General features: G+C 32.3%; 1 protein-coding gene across 1 annotated transcript in view; it reads left to right on the top strand.

Annotated features, from left to right (window-relative positions):
- Positions 1 to 231: 231 nt before the first annotated feature.
- TRIADDRAFT_33213 (uncharacterized protein) overlaps positions 232 to 23,586 on the top strand; it is a gene marked incomplete at both ends in the record, with an annotated part of 60,420 nt that continues 37,065 nt past the window's right edge. Inside the window, 6 exons of the mRNA XM_002117857.1 lie at positions 232 to 445; positions 12,403 to 12,537; positions 20,227 to 20,322; positions 21,131 to 21,256; positions 21,689 to 21,931; positions 23,429 to 23,542. Of these exons, the coding sequence (XP_002117893.1) occupies positions 232 to 445; positions 12,403 to 12,537; positions 20,227 to 20,322; positions 21,131 to 21,256; positions 21,689 to 21,931; positions 23,429 to 23,542 (928 nt within the window). The remainder of the gene's footprint in view (positions 446 to 12,402; positions 12,538 to 20,226; positions 20,323 to 21,130; positions 21,257 to 21,688; positions 21,932 to 23,428; positions 23,543 to 23,586) is intronic.

The following is a 23,586-nucleotide window of genomic DNA, read 5'->3' as shown; positions in this document are numbered from 1 at the left end:
TGCTGAAAAGTTATAAATTGAAAAATAATAACTTCGATATTGCTCATATATATTCTAAACGATTTCTTATTTTATTTTGATATTCGCGGCACTTTATACAAAATCGACTCAAAGATATAGATTAATTCTAGTTGTTGTCATATTTCTATTTTGCTACCGTAACTACTCTTACAAGGGTTAATTGCTATCTATAATCTTACTGCAGGTGGCATCTCGAACAAAGATGTATGTAATCAATGCCATGCTAGTGCATCATGTCGTGAATTAGGCGACCGCTGGTTTTGCAAATGTAATACAGGATTTACAGGAAATGGCTATAAATGTACAGATATCGATGAATGCGTAGACAAACCTTGCGATTCTAATGCTGTTTGCCTAAATAAGCCTGGATCATACCTGTGCAAGTGCAAGGCTGGCTATGAAGGTAGTGGGAAAGTTTGCAAAGGTAAATCTAAACGTAAAGTAATTATTTTTATACAAAGTAAATAATTAACCATTTGAAATTGTATGATATGTTAATAATAACTCTAGTTGTTATAATTTATTTACGGATTAATAACTAATACACAATAATATTGAAAAATAATGATCGTGAATTAGATTCACTTACCAACTGTATTTTCACGATTCGTATACCTATTATGTATTGCTATCATGAAGTGTTATTCGAACTGATACAAATCCTGCCATTATGTCATCTAGATATTGATGAATGCGCCAGTAATGTTCATCGTTGCAGTAGCAACACACAGAAATGTGTCAATGCTAAGGGGTCTTATAAATGTGTTTGTAAGACAGGCTTTAAAAGCAGTGGTGATCAGTGCAAGGGTAAGGAATTTTACCCGATGATAAAAGTATAAATATCGTATCTAGTTAAAACAACAATCCTATTAAGCCTTCCGTAAATAGTATATCTGCTACAAAAGATCATTTCCTATGTTATATAATCTTAGTAACTTAAAAATTGCCACTACTACACCTACGTGAATTTTTACATGTAAATTCTGTAATTAATTCTGATCATGTAATTTAAAACTAATTTTATATATTTATAAGACGTGAACGAGTGTTTGCAGCAAAGCAACCAGTGCAATAAGAAGAAAAGTGTTTGCCAAAATACTTTCGGATCTTATAAGTGCATTTGCAGACATGGATATAAATCAGGAGCCGACAGCAGCTGTGTCGGTAATTAAATTTTACTTATCTGGTCTAATTAATCTGATACCGATATTGATAAATATTACTAATTTTAATAATATCATAGGCAGTATCAGAATACGAAGTATACATATATTTAACGTCACAAGAATTTTTTCTTTTCATTTCAAATTATTCAATTTTAATTTCTTAATTTTTTGATATTCTTTTAGATATTAATGAGTGTAAAAAAAATCACACTTGCATCAACAAGGCAACTTGTATCAATACGGAAGGTTCGTATAAATGCAAATGCAAGAATGGATACAAGGGAAATGGACTTTCCTGTGCTAGTAAGTCATAGCAATCGGTAACTGACAAATAAACAAGTACAAGTTAGGTTATTGCCCAAATGAATGTTGCTAAGCTTGGATTTTCATTATAATATTTAATAACCAACATTTTAATTCCTCAATTTAAAAGATATTGATGAATGCTCGAATAAAGCACACAACTGTGATATCAATGCGTCTTGTAGAGATACTCTAGGCTCGTTTGAATGTAGCTGCTATGATGGCTATCATGGTAATGGTACCAGTTGCGAAGGTTAGATCATAATTTAGGAGATTTGTTAAAATAAATGCTCAGTATCGTATCCGACTCGATGCGTTGCTAGTACATGCTAAAACATAAATATTGCATATTACAAAACATCAATATAACTTAAATATCAGCATTATATCCAATTATTTATCAAGCTTAGAAATACTATAGTTCCAAAAATTTAGTATATACAGCCCAATTGATATCTTATACCCAACATTATACTGCCTTATAGCCAAAAAAAAGGTGTTATAAGCTGTCTTAGGCCTTAATTCTTTTACTACTGCACTATTTATGCGTAAATTACTTTGAAAGTTATTGGATTTCAGTCCTTTCTGTACTCATTATTCTTAGGCTACAATATTTCAATATAGTAGATACGCAAATTTTAGAGCGAATTCGAGCAGTTTTTTCATTTTGTTTGAATAGATAAGCTTCGCTAAGTACATAATTAATCATTAATAACCTGAAATTAGATATTGATGAATGCGAGTCTAAAATGGCGCAATGTGAGCGGAATACAAAGTGCGTCAATACTATTGGTTCTTATAAATGCCCATGCAAGTCCGGTTTTGTGGCGAATGAAGATAAATGTCAAGGTTAACATTTCATCTATTGCAGTACTGCATACTTCTCAAGGGCCATAGACTAAATATGTTTTAAAATCTCTGCATTATATTTGATTTCATTGCTATGAATTCTATATTTGCTATGTAATAGAATTGAAAAATGAGTGTAAAACAGGACATAAATGTGATAAAATGGCGATTTGTACTGATACACCTCTATCGTATACCTGCAAATGTAAAACTGGATATATCGGAAATGGCAAAACATGTAGCGGTAAGTGATTAGTAACGCGTTGTAATTAACTCAATGCAGTATATGCTACTGTTTTAATTAGACATTGTGTTGTGAATTGATAAACAAATATATTAATAGCTCTAATAGTGCCTTCTCTAAGTACTTTTCATTATCATTAATTTCCATTATGTTAGACATTGATGAATGCCAGATACGTTCTCATAAGTGTCATAGTCACGCAAAGTGTACCAATTCACCTGGATCTTATACATGTCAATGTAAACTAGGATTTACTGGCGATGGTATCCTATGCAACGGTAAAAATTTCTAGGTTATCGCTATATAAGTCGATAAATTCGCTACTAATGCTGTTAAATGATCCAATTTTTACATTTAAAAACAACTTCGTCACTTCATAACTGTGGTAGACATCGATGAATGCAAAAAGTCTAAATCCTGCGATAAGAACGCTCGTTGCACAAATAATTTGGGCAGTTACACCTGCACGTGCAAGTCTGGTTATCAAGGAAACGGCAAAAAATGTGAAAGTAACTAGAAAATTGATCATAAACTATCAGTCCTATATCAGCATCATATGTGGATAGAAAATTTGTTCTATTGCAACCAGAATCTTATGAAAAATATAATTTTTGAACATTTATAATTGACCACAGCATTTTTTCAATAATTCATCATTCTTGCTCAATCTTAATGTTGTACAAATCTCATAAATAGAAATACCACTTTCTTGCGATGAAATTAAGAAAGAAACTAAAACTAAAGCGAATGGCATGTATTTGGTGGATCCGGATGGTCCGGGATCTATAAAACCGTTTAAAATCTTTTGTGACATGTCTCACTACTCCGGTGGTGTTGCTATTGTGTCGCATAATCGATTAACAGGAACGGTTAGTACACAGTGAAGCTTTCAAAGATAATTATAACTAAATCCGAATTGATAAATATCGCTATATGCCTATCAGCATAGCCTCTACCGTACTTTATTTTCTTAATTATATTTCGCAACAAATGCGTCAATATGTACCTTTCATGGCAATAAATATTACTGTAAATGCCTTAATGGCAACGCGTAAAATCATGTATAACAATAGTACATATATATATATATATATATATATATATATACTGCATATAAACTACCATGAAAGCTGTAAATATGCTTACGTTGAATTCCAATGCTTACTATTAACTCGCTAAGGTTTAGTTTTAATAATGACAATCATGATCTATATAATAACTTCAATTTAACTAGCTATATTCCCCATCATTTTTACCATATGAAGATAACAACTTTTTTGCATACCAGTATACCCACACGATACTTAAAAAGGCCAAATTACGTAGGCATTGAAAACATTAACTAAAATCTTAATTTAAATTAAACTGATTTACTCATTTAGGTAAAAGGAAACAGATATGATGGTGCTGGATCATACAATGCGGAAGTGCAATATTTTGGTGCTACACTAGAACAAATAATTTCTTATGTTAATCATTCTCAGTTTTGCTATCAATACATCTCGTATAGCTGTAAGGAGTCTAGATTGATGAACAAGAATAGCCAAAATTCTGGTTGGTGGGTAGACAGAAACGGAAAGAAAGTAAACTTTTGGGGTGGTGTAGCTGGCAAAACTCAAGGTTGCGCCTGCAGTATCACTGGTAAGATCATTTCATAAGTCTATCTTATAATAAAATTGCCGCTAAGATAAAAGTAAAATTTGTTGCAGTATTCAAATTTATACTCTAAATACAATTAATAAATAAGGCATAAAAATGGAAGATTTACCTTTATTGTTGTATACTGTATCAAATTCACTCCTCGTTTTCGCGTCAGTATAGATCATATTTTTACTACTTAATTAACAACCTAAAAACTTTCCAGCAGTAGTTACTTGTGCTTACAAGCGAAGTGTCATAGTTTTCCATTCATTTCTGCCCTTGATAAATTTCCTTACTGAAAACTTTTAATTACTATCGTTTGTGTAAGCAACGTATTTATCAATAAATCCATAAATGCCCTGGTAGATCTGCGCTCCAGCTTTCAACAGCAGACAATCTTCAATGCAAGAATAGCAAAGCTTTTAATTAGTGCTGGCATACGCGTATATGCTGAAGTTTTGTGTTGTTCATTATTTAGGTACATGTCGAAATCAAGACACAAGCTGCAATTGTGATGGAAGCAGCGGTAACGGATTTGATGGTGGCAAATTAGTTCATAAAGATTTGTTACCAGTTAGTGAATTAAAGTTTGGCGATGCAAAACCTCCTAAAGAGGGAAAGTTTACCTTAGGAAAATTACATTGCGCTATGGGCCAAATTGGTTAGTTTAAAATATCATCGATAATTTTTTAACAGAAATTTTTGAAGCGATAAATACATACTTAATTATTTGAGTCTAATTTTGATAAAAAACCTAATAAACAAAAACCAATCTGATCTTATTTTATCATTTAGATATTCCAAGAGATTGCGACGCTATTAAAAAGGAAGATAAAAAGTCCATCACTGGATCATATATAATTGATCCCGATGGTAAGTTTTTTAAGCATTGTAACCGCCGCTTGTAATGTACAATGAAAACTTTTTAAGTTGGCTGTTCTAATTTTGCCTAATTGCTCGTATTTTACGTAAACTATTTTACTTTTTGCATAAAGACATAAATTGCTGATTTATAATTTAAGTGCCCTGAAATATTTGTTATGAATATAAAGACTCTAGAGGATCTTAAATAACCTGTATGCAGCCTAGTATAATGATTTTATTCATAATAGAAAAACTTGATATTTTTATTCCAGGCCCTGGTGGTGCCCAGCCATTTACTGCTTATTGTGATTTCAATACCGAAAACGATATTGGCATTACGGTGATTAATCATGACCTGTCTGCAGTTATTAAATTGCGATCAAGAAAAGATAGCGCTTACAATCAGGACGTTATATATAATCACGCCAATTGGCCGCAATTAGCTGCTTTGACAAAATATTCTAAATTCTGCATCCAGTCTATTGATTTTGATTGCCTCAATGCGCCACTTTATAAGGGTACTCGTGCGAGATCGTTTTGGGTAGCTCCAAATGGAGAGAAAGTTAGTACATGGGGTTATACGACCGATAGCGACTATAAAGGTTGTCCTTGTGGCTATCATAAGTTTTGTGCTGGAGGAGCAGATAAAGTATGCGATTGCGATCTAGAAGATGGACAAAAACGCCGAGATGGCGGTTTATTAATTAATAAGAATAAATTACCAGTCAAAATTTTACGATTTAACTCCATGTCTCAACAATCCAGTGCAGCTAATTTTTCACTTGGTCCATTAAGATGTTCTTCTCGACAATTTGGTAATAAAATATTTTCATCGTATGATTAATTTATCGAAGGCAATATTACCAATTTAAAATGAATTATGCAATATTTGTAAACCAGATAATCTTAAAAATGCTTATTGTAAAATAATATTGTGGAAAAATATCAAATCTGTCTGTACGACTCGTATGCAGCTAGTTATGACCTTCTTTCATTTGATTGTATCAAACTATACTATCTAAATCAAACTTAGAACTGTTCATATCGATTGTCTAGGTATACCAAAAACTTGCCAAGACGTATTTGATCAAGGCTATAAGCGAAATGGAACTTATTTAATTGATCCTGATGGACCCGAAGGTAAATTAATAATAAATTCAATCACGGTATCTAAAATTATTACTAAATCCAGGCGATATAATTAGCCGAGCATGAGCCATACTTTTTACTTAGCGAACTAAATATCCAAATAGCTACCATACTGGCACAACTCATCGTGTATGGTGTAAAAGATTCCAAAGTCTAATATCGCAATTTCTTTAGGCTCAAATAAGCCATTTTTAGTTCAATGTGAGATGCATACAAATCCAGACTATGCCCTAACGATTCTTTCACATGATTCGGAACAACAAATTGAAGTCAATAAAACACAATACGTTCATACCATGAAATATCGCGGCGCCGATTTTCAGCAAGCTCTAAAACTAGTTAAAGTTTCGGCTGCTTGCGGTCAAGAATTAGCCTATGATTGTCGTGATGCTCCAATGTATACCACTACTGGTAAGCCTCAAATGAATGTTTGGTGGTTGGATAAAGATAGCAAAAAAGTTAAGTATTGGGGCAATGCACGTAAAGACTATCACTGTGAATGTGGTATCTCCGGAACTTGCAGTGGTGGCAAGAAATTCAATTGTAATTGCAATGCTGGCGATAATGTCTTGCGTCGTGATGAAGGAATTGTTAAGGATGGAAATAGACTGCCAATTAAAGCAGTCGTTGTTAATGGGAAAACGAATAAAAATCAGTACAAAGCTATTAAAGCCGGAAGATTGATTTGTTCAGGTTGGATTATAAAATTCTTAACTGATTTTTGTCACCTATAAAGAGTGATTAATCATAATTATCTATTAATTCCATAATCCTTAGTGACATTGACAACCCAGTCCATTATAATATGGTTTTTCTCTAGCTAAAATCTCAATCTGCTTAAGCTGTCGCTAGTAATTTGCTATTATTAAAATTTTATGTATTTTAACGACTATTCCAATCTAAAGCTATATATCAAGATTTGACAATCTACTACAGCAGCTCAGCTACCTATTTTTTTAGATTAAAATAGGATGTACGCTCTCCGCTATTTTCTTTGTTTAAATGTGCGAAGCTTACAAAACAGATATCCGAATAATTTCTAGTAGAGTTAGAAAGAAATCAAATAAATTTAATTATGGCTATAAAGTATTTTGATGAAGACACGCATCCAGTTTAAGATAATCTTTTTAAATGATAAATAGTTTCAATGAATAAAGTCTAATAATTGCAAGAATTTCATTATTTTAAGTTATTAAAAAATAATGGTGACTGAAAATTAGTCTTAAATAGCAGAAGATGACCTTTAGTTTCGATTTGCTAGATCTCTATCCAACATGTGAGCGCATTCCAAATTCAAAGAGGAATAGCAAGGCTAAATTGACGGTGATCGATCCAGATGGTATTGGACATAAAAAACCGGTACTTATGAGTAATATTGAAGATGTTTTATGCTGTTGAACTATAAAATCAACTTGAATAGTTTATTAACTTCATCAATCTGTCCATGATTGCAGTTTTATGCACGTTGTCAAGGTCCAGTGACGGTCATGCAACATAATATTCCCTCAGCGGGTATCGAAGTTAAAAAAGCGTTAGGCAAAGACGCTGTCAAAAAAACAGTCAAATATCCTCATGCTGATGTGAATCAACTTAAGGAATTGATTAAAACTTCTAAATCTTGCATACAAGAAATTAAATATGATTGTAGAAACTCTAGACTAACAGATGAGCAAGGAAATCTGATGAGTTATTGGCTTTCTGCTGACGGCGCTAGTATGAATTTTTGGGGAGGTACTCAAGAATGGACAGGTTGCGTCTGTGGCATGAGTGGAAACTGCGCTGGTGGACCCAAAGCCCGCTGTAACTGCGATATGGATGATGATAAATTAAGAAGTGATTCAGGTCCAATCTTTGACAAAAAGTTTTTACCCGTAACGGAAATTAGAATTGGTAGCAATTCATCGAATATGCGAGGTCGATTTTACCTTGGCCAATTACGCTGCTCTGATAGTCGCTATGGTAAGTTTAAAGTTTTGATTACATTCTAGTCTATGTATTTTATTAATATATAAAAAAATTACGATCATTATTTTCTGGGAATACGAATTGATCATAAATTTTCAGTTTTAATGGCTTGTTGAGCAATTATAATAAGTTTCACTACCTTAATAAGTAGACTTGATCACAAATTTGCAATACATCAATAATATTCTAATCAGCATTATAGAGTAATCGGATGTTAATAAAATGTTGTCAAATTATCCAAAGTAAACTTGCAAATGAGTGTTCAATCATAATATTACTACTCAGCAATGGTTAATATAATTTTAATCTGTCCAGTAGCATTATTCTTCACATCAGGATATGTAGAGCAGATATTATAATTGCCGAATTACTATCAAAGACTGTAATAAGGTTTCATCCGTGAATGCATTATTGAAAAGTAGTATTCTACAAGCATAGCTGTGAATATACTGTAGTGCCCGGCTATTACCGGGATATATATAATGTCGAATGGTAATACTAACTATTAATTATTAACAAATGGGTACGTTATCAAATGCCCCGCCCGTACAATTAACAGTACTGTACTTTTGTACAGCATACAGTACACGGATAACGGTAAAAAGTTACTGAACCTCTGACAGGTCTATCAAATGGTAATACTATCTGTTAAATGAGCACATTATCGTAAGCCGTCAGCAAAGCGACGGGAGTTTGCACTAGTATAGTACAGAATTGTAACAGTCATGTACGAAAAATTATTTAAGATATAGTCGACTTATTTAATAATAAGCCTGAAACTGCTTACAGAAATTTTCAGACATTGCGAAGAAATGCGACGCGCTGGTACTTCTAAAAGCGGGGCTTATGTCATTGATCCAGTACGTCATATCTGAAATAATCATGCAATATTGATGTAATATTGAAGAGCGATTTTTGTTTAATTATTAGGATCATTTTGGACCTTCCAAGCCATTTTCCGCCTATTGTGACATGAAAACAAATCCGAACTATGGAGTTACAGTTATTAATCATGACAATATTAAGACTGTATCTGTTCAAGAGTCCAAACCTAAAAGCGCCAAGCAGAAATTGATAGCATTGAAATACTACAACGTGAATTTAGTACAGTTGCAAGCACTAACCAAATTCTCTACCTATTGCACTCAAACTGTTAGTTATCAGTGTCAGAATGCTCCTATGTTTATTAATAACGAAATATCGGTCATGTGGAAGTCGCCTAGCGGCAAAGGTAAAAATGTTACATTGTAGTATCAATAATCTATTAATAATATTAATTTATGTATTTCTACTTCAAAGCAGTTTTTCTGTCGTGTTTACTGAATCAATGCATGCAAATAGCTGCATAAATAATTTAATCTAGCTCAGGAATTGCTTTCTCTGTCTATTACCAATCATAAGAATCATATTAACGCTGATCTAACTTGAACGTACTAGAAATGAAGTACTGGGGTGGTGCTACCGGAGAAATTGGTTGTGGTTGTGCTCGTAATAAATCTTGTGATGGTGGCAAAAATACATTATGTAACTGCGATTCAACCGATGGCAAAATGCATCTTGACGCAGGAGATCTAATTGATAAATCTAACTTACCGGTTATGGGATTAAAGTTTAAAAACCTACTATCGAAATCGAATAGTTCTTTCAAGATTGGAAAATTGCAGTGTTGGGGTAAGATTTAGCATTTGTTATTTTGATCTTGCCCGCTTTAGTCTAATCTTTCATTATTCTTTTACCCTAGGCGTGTATAAGACCTGTGACGATGCAAAAACTGCCAAAATAGCGAAATCAAATGGATATTATACCATTGATGCAGGTTTAATACGACACTAATTCCTTAATAATGTTCATCATTTATTAGAGTTTCATTAAATAAATCAACTATTCCAAATAATATAAGTAATTCATGACAACAAATTTAATTATACTCTAGATGGACCACATAAATTAAAACCATTCAAAGCATTTTGTGATCTGAAGACCGATAAAAATATTGGAATAACAGTTATAGACCATAATATTCCTGCAGCTAAGGTATGTCATGATAAAATATGCATATTAATGAAGAAGTTCAAATGTTATCATACACTTCAATAGAGTCTATTATGATATTTACTGTTATTTTTGACACATTGTAGAAAGTGCCTATTGGCGCTGTAAAGCCAGGATCTCACTCCACTAAAATCGTCTACAATCATGCTAGTCTTGAACAAGTAATTAAATTAGTGAATGTATCTCAATTTTGCAAGCAGTGGATCAACTACGAATGTAAGAACGCTCCATTGCTGAATAATGGCAAATCAAAGTATGCTCTGGGATTTTATTCAATTTAAATAGCGAATTAAGATAAATTACGCACTTATAAAGACGAAGTAAACTATTCTTGAGGAATAGCTAAAAGCAGTAACCTCAATTCAGGCGGCGATTTAGGAAGGGGTATTAATCTGTATCGATTAACTCATTTATAGATATAGCTATTGGGTATCTCATGAAGGTAAAGCTATGAACTATTGGGGTGATGCTAATGGCCAAGGAAGGTGTGGTTGCGGCATGACTAAAACTTGCGTTAATGCTAGTAGCTCATGTAATTGCGATGTTCTTGATGGTAAGACTCATTGGGATGGAGGATATTTGCTTAATAGAAAATCATTACCAGTAAAAGAACTGCGATTTGGCGGGCTGAAGAAGGATAGCGTCGGAAATTACAAGATTGGCGCAATCAAGTGCGCATCTCGCGAATTCGGTAATGTATTTATTGTAGCAAGGTTGGAGTAAAAAATAACATTTTATCGTATCTATTTCAATCAATGCTGGCATTTATTTGAGCTCAAAGTCAGATTCACAGCCCAATCTAATACCAATTCTACTTTTAGGCTTACCTAAAAATTGTCATGAAGTTTTACATAAATATAAAGGCAAACATAGTGGCACCTATACTATCGATCCAGGTAGGCAACGACCTGCAATCTAAACTAGAATAACTTGATATGAGAAATTTGTTATAAAACGCTTTGAATCTTATTGCAGATGGTCCTGGTGGTGTTAGTCCCTTTCCTGTCCACTGTGATCTTAATGACAGGCATAGAGGATTGGGAATTACAGTTATAGCTCATAACAGCTTTAAAGGCAATGTCATCGTTAAAAAATCCCCTAAAAACCATTTCTTGCAACAAGTGGTTTACAATAGTGCAACAATCCCTCAGATCAAGGCTTTAATTAAGACACATAGCTATTGCCTTCAGGGTATGCTAAGAGTTTTTTTATTTTAGAGTATACGCTCCCTATAGTGTTTCTAACTTTTAATTCTTCTAGATTAATAGGTCATACTGATATATTACGATTAATTTATATTTGGTAAAATGATTTTCAAGTCATTAATTTCATTCATAACGTAATTAATTTTACATATTTCATGTTGGATAGGAATCCGATACGATTGCAAGAATTCAAAGATGAGATCAAGTAACGGAACCTCTCTTGGCCAATGGATTGACAGCAATGGCGTCAAGCAATTAGGTTGGGGTGGTAGCAATAGCAGCAATTCTTGTACATGTGGTCAAGAAAAGAAATGCGCCAATCCATCTAGTCTTTGTAATTGTGATATAAGTGATAATATTTGGAGGAGCGATGCAGGACTCCTTTCAAATAAAGCGACATTGCCAGCAACGCAACTCAAATTCAAAGATGTGGTCGGCAAGAACAAATTCGCTAACTTTGCTCTTGGTCAACTACTATGTGCAGATAAGAAATTTAGTACGTTTAAAATTATTTTTCTATAGTAGTTGTTATTTTGCTAAATACTAAATGAAACCAATAGCTAACATTTGAATTCTGATATGATATGGTGGACAGATTACAATCCTTGCATTGAAGGTTATACAGACTGCCATTCAAATGCAACTTGTTCTAGCAAAGTTTGGTCTTCCTTTACTTGTAAATGCAACGTCGGATTTAGTGGCAATGGTAGAGATTGTAAAGGTATAATGCATTCGTATGAGAACGTTTAAAAAGCATTACTTGATTGTGCTATTCGATATATGCAATAGCGAATGAAACTCATTTGAATTAGTTTTTTTCCAATTTTGGAGTGATTTATCTAACTCTAAGAAAATTGTAGAGATCGGTAGCATGAAGCATATCAATGGGTCTATATTACATGTACTAATACTATATTTTGGCCATTTAAAATTATCTTCAAAGATATTAACGAATGCAAAGTTGAAAAAAATCCATGCTCCAATAATGCTCTCTGTATTAATACTATCGGTTCATATCAATGTAAATGCCTACCTGGTTTCACGCAAACTTCAGTTTCAGAAAGCCCAGCAGGAACTCGTTGCAGAGGTGTCTTATTTAAATATTTTAAGTAAATATTAGTCAAGCTGCAGCAATTATTAGTATCCAATACGTCAATATTAATTTTTGAGTATTATACTATAAATTTTCTGTACAGTATAAAATCAGAGAATATGCAAATATCACTTGTAATTGTATCGAGTTTTATAATTGATATCAATCTAATCCTATTTTAAAAAGATAATAATGAATGTCAATTAAAGACACATAAGTGCGATGCCAATGCAAAATGTATCAATACTCCAGGATCTTACAAATGTCGATGTAAGCCTGGGTTTAAAGGCGATGGCTTTAACTGTACTGGTTAGTAGAAGAATATCAATATTTAACTAGTGACTTGTGAATGAAATGACTAGAAAATAAATTAAAAATAAGAATTTTTTTCTTTTACTAGAATGTCATGAATGTCTTGCCATGGGAGATCCGCATTACCGGACTTTTGATAATAGATGGATTCATTTTCAAGGACAATGCCGATATGTACTAATGAAAGATTGCACAGAAAATCCTCACTTTGTTATTGAAGGCGAAAATGAATACAGAAAAGGCAACGAAAGAGTAGGAGCTACACAATTTGAATCATTCTAATACGTTCCATGTGCACAAAAAACGTTACATTTCTTTCTTATACAGGCAACTTGGACTAAGTCTGGATTTGTTAAAGTCGATGGTTTAGAGATTTCATTACTCCAGAAATTAGTTGTCCTACTCAACGGTCAACGTATCAACTTACCAGCTTATCCCAACAAGAATGTGTCTATAACATTAATCGGTAGTACAGTAGTAGTTGATCTGGTCTACGGGGTTATGGTATCATGGAATGGCAAGCATCATTTAGCCATTAAAATTCCTACATCGTACAAGAATAAAGTATGTGGAATCTGCGGTAACTTTAATGGTAATTCAGGTGATGACTTTGCCATGAATAATGGTAAAATGGGTAAAACCTATAACGATGTCGGAATTAGTTGGCTAGCGAATGGAAGTGCACCAGAATGCCGATCGGTACCATCGGAACAGCCCAATCTTTGTAACAGTGATAAACTCGTTGAGCAAAGAGCTAAAGCAGCATGTAAAGTAAGTCGGCAAAATTCGAAAGAATTGTATCTGAATCGCCATCATATCCATTACTTATACTTAGCCTTGATTATATAGTAACCGTCCTGTGTTAATCATGATTAGGTGATTAAGAGTGCGGTATTTAAACCTTGCCATCCTGTGGTCAATCCTGACGTTTATTATGAGTCTTGTATGTATGATGTTTGCATGAATAATGGCAAAATGGAGACTATTCGTTGTAGTCCAATTGAAAGCTATGCCACTGCTTGTGCGGAAATGGCAGTTAAAATTTCCTGGAGAAAATCCAACTTGTGCCGTAAGTTTGATACATGAATTCTAGCATTGCAAAGAAGCGACTGTAATCAAGAATTTTTTGGATTTATGTGCTCATTTATTGGTCTAAATAGCTATGCAATGCCCACATGGAATGCGATTTGTCAACTGTGTATCCAAGTGCCCACCATCCTGTTTCGATCGTAATCCTAAATGCATCGAAAATGAAGATACCTGTATTGAAGGCTGCGAATGCCCAAAAGGGACACTTATTCAAAATAATCGATGCATTAAAGCGAGCCAATGCGGTTGCAAAATGGGTCCTTCCTTTGTTGAGGTAGATTCCTGTAAATGTCCTGATTTGTCTTCTATTGGCAATCTCTAGATAGATGTAAATTGAGCTCGTTAAAGTTAGACGAAATAATTCAAAATTATGTATGTGAACTCTTACCTATTACTTATAACTAAAGGCTGGAAGCAACTGGATTGGTAATAACTGTCGAAGAAACTGCACATGCACAGCTAATAACACAATATCATGTAAATCGATTAAATGCCATGCAAATGCTACTTGCTCGGTTCAGAAACAACAGCGGCGTTGCTACTGTAAAATTGGTTATGAAGGCAATGGATATGATTGCAAAGGTAATTAGCTATAGGACGGATTCTGCACTGATGCGGCTAACAATCATAGTTGCAAAATATAGAGTTAGCGTGAGACTAATAACGGCATAGCACAGCTTTAGGACATCATCTTTTTATATCTAACTAGTCCTATATTCTAGGTTATAAGCGTAGGTACTTATTTACGCTAGTATATTGCACGATGGTAGTTTGTAAATTTAAATTTAATATTCTATATTCTAAATAGGGTTATCAACATAGAAAATTTTTATGTTATTATATTACATGATAATGATTTGTAAGTTAGGATTTAATATTCTAAAATTATACATTCAATTAATTGAATTAATTAATTCAAGAATTTTCTTCTAACCTATTAATAGATGACATTATAGTAATTCAACCAGCCATTTTAATTAACACTAACTTAAAAACATACAATAGCTGACTTTCTTTTTGAAATACTCGAAACAACTTCTTGTACTTCAATTGCGACTTATTCAATCATGCTATGTACAGCAAAGCATTATTTTAAAGCGTTAGACTATTTATAAAATAAAATTTTTAAATGGAATACTTTTTCAGATGTAAACGAGTGCGTCAATAAAACCATGAATAAGTGCCATACGAATGCTAAATGTCAAAATACACGTGGTTCTTACAAATGCAAATGCAAGAAAGGTTACATAGGAAATGGCAGAGAATGTCGAGGTAAACTGCATTGATACAATTTATTTTTATATGTATTTGTAATAAATAATAAACCTTTGATTGATTTATGTCATCGATTTTAAAAAATATTGATATTACGACGACAGACACCAATGAATGTGTAACCGGCGATCATAACTGCCATAAACAAGCCGAATGTTCTAATACTCAGGGCTCATTCCAATGTCATTGCAGTAAAGGATTCCTAGGAAATGGAATCAATTGTACTGGTAATAAATTTTATTTTATAAATAAGATTACGAAATTTAATATCTAGGCTTTAGCCAATATGATTGGAAAGTAATGATTAACATTTAAAACCTTATTTACCGTAAATTTGTAGCAAAAAATTTATACCCCTCAATTTCTTACATCTAATCTTAAAAAATGAACTGACTCGGTCATATCACTGCAGCATGCATTCCTTTTATTATATTAGCTATTGATTTTTAAACTTTAATTTTCAGAATAGTTGGCGATAGAAACTATACTTTAGTAATTAAATATTTTTCATAAAAAATAAATTTCAGATATTAACGAATGCAAGGGAAAGAACGAATGTAATCTTGATAATTCAGTCTGCGTTAATACTGATGGTTCGTACGATTGCCGATGTAAGAAAGGCTACAAAGCTCATAAAGTTCGCAAGTGTATCGGTAAGTAAGGATGGTAAAATTAATACCGGTTTTCATGATGAATTATGATATATATCAAAAGTTTATTGTAGAATATGCGAAGCTTTTTTATTGTTGCTAACAGTTTCACCACAAATTTTCTCATTCACTACTTATTCATCGTCAGTAACTTGTTCTCATATAGTTATACTTGTAATGATATCTTCTTTAAGTAGCGTAAAGTATTTTAAGGTAGACGATGATAGAAGGTATAAAGGATTTTATTGAGATACAAGTTACAGGCTAACAATGATATGGTTGTTATAGATAAGGTATCTGAGATAGCAGGAATGTAGGAACTGACTAACGAGTTAGCGTACAAGGGTATTTATAGGTTTTAGATGGGATTGAGATAATGTCTTTATATGTATAGCATGTCGTCTATATGTAGTCATGATGTCGTACATTATGAATGTAATACAATACAGTACTTAAACGGTATATGATAAGTATTCGTATATTAGGATATTACTATACTAGGCATCTTCTATATAAGATCATAATGTTACATACTCTCTCTATGTTATGATCAAAGTGGATTACCGTCAGACTTATTGTGTATTACACCTTATAGCTACTAATTTATCTAGGCTGAAAGAGAATTATAATATTCAATCAGAAACTCAACATTTAGTGAAAAAATTTCTTATGAATTAAACCCCTACTTTTAGTTAACTACTGCACGGTCTTATAGACTCCACGGTTATGTTATCTTACTTCAACTATCCTGCTTTTTACAATAGTGCTGTGCACTATTTACAGCATATATGTACAGTATATCTTAATATACAGTGATAATGAAATTAAATTTTAAATATAAATATAAGGGAGCTCTCTAGTACCATGTAAAACCATATTTCATAGCTTGACTAGAATCATCAATGAAGTCTTACAAGAGTTTAATTGTCGATTCAGACTTAATATGTTAATACCTTTCTAATAGCTGTGATTGTCTTTCTAACTTACGGCTTCAGATATTAATGAATGCAGTGATCCTAAACAAAATTCTTGTCATAAGCATGCTACATGTGAAAACAGACCTGGTTCTTATGTCTGTAAATGCAAATCGGGATTCCAGGGAGACGGCAAAAAAAAATGTGAAGGTAAATCAAAGAATACCCATTCTATCGACAATGAATTTATTTCATATTCTTTATCCACGATGAAAAATTTTAACCAATTTCACTTGTAACCGACAGATGTTGACGAATGCCGCAAAAAGAAAGACAAATGCCATTCGCTTGCCAATTGTACTAACACAGTGGGAAGTTATAAATGTAAATGTAATGCTGGCTTCGAAGGCGATGGAAAACAATGTCGAGGTAAATAAAAATTTAGAGAAGCAATAAGCAAAATAAAAATATTATCCATTCTTTTTAACAGCGTCTTTAAATATTCGTATGCATTTTTCTTAGATATTAATGAATGCTTAAAGAAATCTCTTCATCAATGTCATAAAAATGCTAAATGCTACAATAGTAAGGGCAGCTACAATTGCAAGTGTAAAAGCGGTTTTACTGGCGATGGCAGAAAGAACTGTACAGGTTATACACTGTAAAATTCAATACAACAACCTTAGTTATTATTTTTGATATAAAATCAGCAATCACCAATCACTTGCAGAGCTTACCTATACTATCCGTAATTCGCTCAATGTGTGATGGGACTAATTTATAATAAAATACGATAGATATTGACGAATGCAAAGGAAAACATAAATGCAAGAATAACTCTAAATGTGTAAATACCCTTGGCTCTTATTCCTGTAAATGCAATGCCGGTTTCAAGAAAGTGAAAAACCACTGCAATGGTACGATCGAATAGGATTGACTATAGTTGATAAAATTATATGATAGAAAGCATATCTGTATACCACTTTAATTCATTAATTTAGATAATGGATTTTTATATCTAGTAGGAGTTTATTCAATTTGTTTGATATTTACCACAAACACTCTTTAGTCATTGAGACGATTTCTACGATGGGTTTGAATAAAAATCATAAATCTATTTAAAACTGACAATATACTCTCACTTTGTTAAAGAATAATCAGCTAGAATGAAATTTTCCTACTTAAAAGTCATAAAGAATGCTTAGCTTTTTATTGCAGCTAATATATACTGTATAAGATACAGTTCTTTATAAAACATTTTAACAGTGAAGACTAGAAGAATATTTTTTTACACTAATAACGAATTAACTAACAAGAAACCTAGCACATTTTACAAAGTTTTACGTACTTGATCATATCCTACGAGCTTTTCTACTTTAGACCGCAGTTTAGCTTAATTACGGTACTTGCTCTCGTTTCTGAAACATTTATGAAATTTAAGGATTAAATGATAAATTTAAATACTGAGAATGTTTTCAAATAGCATTAGTCCAGTCCGTGATGTTACTAACAACATCAAATCATTATTAATCGATATTACACAGAAATTAAATTTACTTTATTGCACTAAATACTACATTGTTGCAGTAATTTTAGTTCGTTCTCATGTTATGTGAAAAATTTCTACTTTGTTCTAATCTTCAATTAAATCTACCAAAGATATCGACGAATGTGCTCAAAACAAAACAAAATGTCATAAGAAAGCCAAGTGCATCAATAAAATTGGCTCTTATACTTGTAAATGCAACAGAGGATTCACTGGTGATGGTATGAAATGTACAGGTTAGGGCAATCAAATCCTTCCCGAAAAATGATGAATGTATAGTATACACTGTACACTGATTGAGTAAATCGCTACATTATTAAATAATTTACTATATTCTATTGATGAATTCATAATTGAGGGTTTATGTATAATCCCGATATGCCAGATATCAATGAATGCCTTAAACTAAACAAGACTCAATGCAATCGTAAAACCAGTGAATGCATCAATACTATTGGCTCCTACGAATGTAAATGCAAGTCTGGATTTCAAATTATCAACAAGAATTGTGCAGGTACAAATAAATGTTCTGAATTATCGACTTCAATGCAGTATCTATTAAAATAGAAAATAAAGCAGCAGGAAACAAGTTATTCTAATTTACAATTAGTATCGAAGCTCTATTTTTAGATTCTAATTTAATTTCAATACTATGACTTTGTATTGATAACATTGCAAAGCTTGAAACTATAAATTTTTACACAATTCAATTAGTGAGTATGATAAGATTGCTATTGCTTTAAGTATAAGAGTTTTTAGTTGATTAAATACCATTAGGATATAGATAATATTTCATTGTCTGCATGGAGTTTAAATAGGCTATGCACTAGGCAAACCGAATTCAAGATATAATCATCTTAAATAGCATCGACTATCAATTGCAACAATTTAAATATAAAGACTGTACAAATAATCTTCAATAGCGCATATTGAATCTAAAATATTGAAATTTTTAATGATAATTAATTCGTAAACTTTCGTTGAAAAGAAATCTAATGAATAGGGTTTTATTATCATGATGCTACTGTTACTAAATTCGAAATTTTGAACAAAATATGAAGCACATTTACTCACAACAATAGCGCACATCAGTTGGCTTTACATAAAATTAAGGATATTTAAGTGTGCTAATGATCTAAAACCATTACAAAAACTGACTTTATGAATTTATCATATCGCCTAAGAATTACATTAGATAATATAGAAGAGATAATATTAATTAGATTCCGTTCAAATAAAAAATTATATAATATTATAACTTGAGAAAGTTGTAATGCAATCGAATTTACTTCAGTAAAGTAAACGAGGATAAGCACATAAAACAACCAGGTAAAGATTAAGAAATTCCTTTAAAAATAAATGTAAGCAAGGCATGTGAGAGTATTTGGTAGACAGGAAAGCGTTACCAAAATATTTGATACCTGTACTTAATGAATTTCAACTACATATTAAAACCAGAATATTAGTAAAATCTCCGAGAGTAAATTATTAAATGTAAATCATGCCAATTTGCAAGTGCTTTACGAGATCCTCGTAGCTTAATAATTAAAATAAATCAAATATTGTAGCATAAACTGCTAGTGACAAAAATTTAAACTTTATTAGTAGGTCATGCGTCATACGTTACCGATTTTATTTGAAAGATAAGAATTAAGCATATGAGAAAATTTATTTTATGTATAAAATCATATTTTGCCATTCGTTTTGCATTTAAAATAAATGGCTTGGCACTACTGAGCTGCATGAACGTTACTATCCATGAAAACCTTGAATTTTAATGATTTCATTTATAAAGTTTTTAAGATTCCTTACAGTAGATACATTAAATCAACCTTCTATATATTTCACATGTTACTTTTAGATATCAATGAATGTACCAAAAAGAAAGACAACTGCCACAAGCACGCGAACTGTAAAAACAAGTTTGGTTCTTTCAGCTGTAAATGTAAACCTGGTTTCACTGGCAATGGCACAGATTGCAAAGGTAAAAAAGTTACGATCATCAACTATAACGTAGTATACCAAATTATTTCATCAATTCACAATGCTTATCAAAAATGTAGATAGAAATTTTAACGGCTTTTCATTTCAATTTCTAAATATCATTATAGCGTACCATGATATCGCTTTGAAAATCCTTAAATTGATTTATTAAATTTACTAAATAAAAGATTTTTTTAGAAACTAAGTCTTGACATACTTCGGGTAATTTATTCATTTAGACATCAATGAATGTATCAAGCGTGCTGTTAATTGCAGCCAGAATGCCACATGCGTCAATACCGTTGGAAGCTACTCTTGCAAATGTTTAAGCGGTTATGCTGGCAATGGAAAACAATGCAAGGGTAAAAATGTTAATCAACAATCAAATTAAATTCTTGTACCCAATAAAGCAATGTTATTTTTTAAAGTTCTTTATTCTACTTGTTAAGTTGATTGTAAGAGCCGATTTGACAGAATCTATCAGTCTAACTTGTTATCATTTCTAGGCTTAATTTTACTGTCGTTTGCAAATCTGACTAAAGCTTCAAAATATATTATAATCATATATTAAATCATTACCCATTGCACAACTCTTTCAATTCAGTCCTTAAGCCATTTAAATTTCGAACTAAGATGATATTTAATTATTCACTTAATCAATAGCATCATTATTTGCTTAGGTTAATAATTAAAGTAAGTTGTACAATAGCCGGAATTCATAATTTATTCTGGACTTTCAGTTATTTTATTGTGCTTCAATCTGCCATCAATTTTAAGTATAACTTATGTTTTTTCTTGGCTTTTTCTAGACATTAATGAATGCAAAAAGGGATCACCCAATAAGTGTAGTAATAATGCAGAATGTATTAACACAGCTGGTTCTTATGAATGTCAATGTAAACCAGGCTATACTGGAAATGGCTACACTTGCAATGGTAGATACTATCATGCATAAATTAAATCAGATCGTATTATGGCTATATCAGGTAATTACCTCAATACGCTATGGTAACACTTACACTTTTATCCTTCTAGTTTTGGACAAATGCCAACCCGGCCTTAATAAATGCGACAAAAATGCTCATTGCAGTCAAAATAAAACCAAAGTAGATTGCAAATGCAATGATGGATTTCAAGGAAATGGAATATCTTGTACTAGTAAGTGCATATTTCTTTCACTACGCCTATAAGGCATTCTACGCGAAAATTATAATATATGGAATGATATTAGTAAAGTTTGATAAAGAAATTCTAAAACATCTTTAATTTAATAGATCCATCTAAGTATTCAATTTAAAACAACATCATATGATAAAGTTGCTCAAAACAACGAACTAATAAATATAATTTTGTATAAAATTGGATAGATATTAATGAATGTAAAAAACGCAACAAATGTCATCAAAATGCAAATTGTATTGATAATATTGGATCTTACGATTGCACATGCAAGCCTGGCTATACCGGTGATGGATTGACATGTACAGACATCGACGAATGCCAACTTGGTGATAATCGCTGTAATGATAAAGCTAACTGTAAAAATACCAATGGATCCTATCGGTGTACTTGTTTGTCGGGTTTCGAAGGGAATGGGTATAACTGTACAGGTTAGTATTTAGATTGTATCTGGAATCTCACGATAATTTTAAATAATAGAATTAATATTAGTCTCTAGATATTGACATATTAAATGCTAAGATACTGAAGCACTGAACTTTTGGGGGGAAATTGCCCATTGCGTTATTGTTGTATTAAAAATATCAAGATAAGGACGAATGCAAAGGAAAAAATGTTTGTGGCAAGAAAGCAAAGTGCATTAATAATATTGGATCATTTGACTGCCAGTGTTTACCTGGATTCATAGCGGATGGCGAGAAATGTAAAGGTAATTGCCAGTATTTTAATAAGCCTAGTGCTCTTTAACTAGTAGTTAGAAATTTGTAAAGTTCAAAGAAAATTGTTTGCTCAATATCTACTTTCACTGGGCCTGAAAGATATATTTATGTGCGTGTGTTAAGCATGTGCTTTAACCAGAGATTTATAATATAACCGCTAAAGAGAAGATGTTGATCATGAACCAAAATATACAGTATAGTGCCGCACATCAGATAGATATGTAGAGATTTCTATGTATTCCAGTTTCGTAATTCATTAAAGCTGCCGTATTAGAGATATTAATGAACGTAAAGCTAAAGTACATGATTGCGATCAAATTAACTAACTGTGAGAAATCTGTGATGGATGCAGTTAAATTGCTAGCACAATATCTAGTTTTAATAGTCTTAAAGGATAGCTTAATGCGCGTATGTCAAGTACGTATTCTAACAATATAAATTCTTAATAGGAAAATTTGATAATCAAATAATATATGTGGTATCGTATATCGGATATACATCTAGGGATTTCTATATTTCAGTTTCATAATCCATTTACGCCGCTTTATTACAGATATTGATGAATGTAAAACAAAAGCACATGATTGCGATGACAACGCCAGATGTAAAAATACAAATGGATCCTTTAATTGTACTTGCAATAAAGGCTACAAAGGAGATGGTAAAATCTGTCGAGGTACCGAGCGTAATTTTTATCTTAGATCATGATATTTAGCTTGCAATTTTCTTGGCAAATAAATAAATTTGACTGATCACTTTTACATTAACTAGATATTGATGAATGTAGCGATCCTAAGTTATATACTTGCAAAAATAACACATCATGCTTTAATACAATTGGCGACTACTCTTGCAATTGCACCGATGGTTTTAAAGCCAGCCTAAACGGAAAGACTTGCAAAGGTAAACCATATTATCATCCAATTTTACTCTTGTAACCTGTAATCTAGCTTATATAACCGGCCCTAAGAAATCTATATTTAATTATATATCGATTAATTATACGCCTAGATATCGATGAATGCCGCGAAATGACGGATAAATGTAGTACTGATGCCATCTGTGTTAACAGCCGTGGAAGCTATTCTTGTACTTGCAAGAAAGGCTATAGCGGCGATGGGAAAATATGTGAAGGTAGATAAAATCACTTATTATTGAGATTTATATCTTTATTTATAAAGCCAATCACTGATGAGGATGTTCTTGCAGATATTGACGAATGCAGTAAGCCAAATGCTTGCCCAAAAAATGCCGAATGCCGGAACAGCGTTGGCTCTTATGCTTGTGTTTGCAAATCAGGATTTAAAGGAAAAAAATGCAAAGGTAGGGTAATGCTTAATAATATGACTTGATTAGTTACCGAACAT

The sequence above is a fragment of the Trichoplax adhaerens genome, genomic scaffold, assembly GCF_000150275.1.
Source record: "Trichoplax adhaerens TRIADscaffold_31 genomic scaffold, whole genome shotgun sequence".
Taxonomy (NCBI): Eukaryota; Metazoa; Placozoa; class Uniplacotomia; order Trichoplacea; family Trichoplacidae; genus Trichoplax; species Trichoplax adhaerens.
This window is presented reverse-complemented; position numbering and strand designations above follow the sequence as displayed.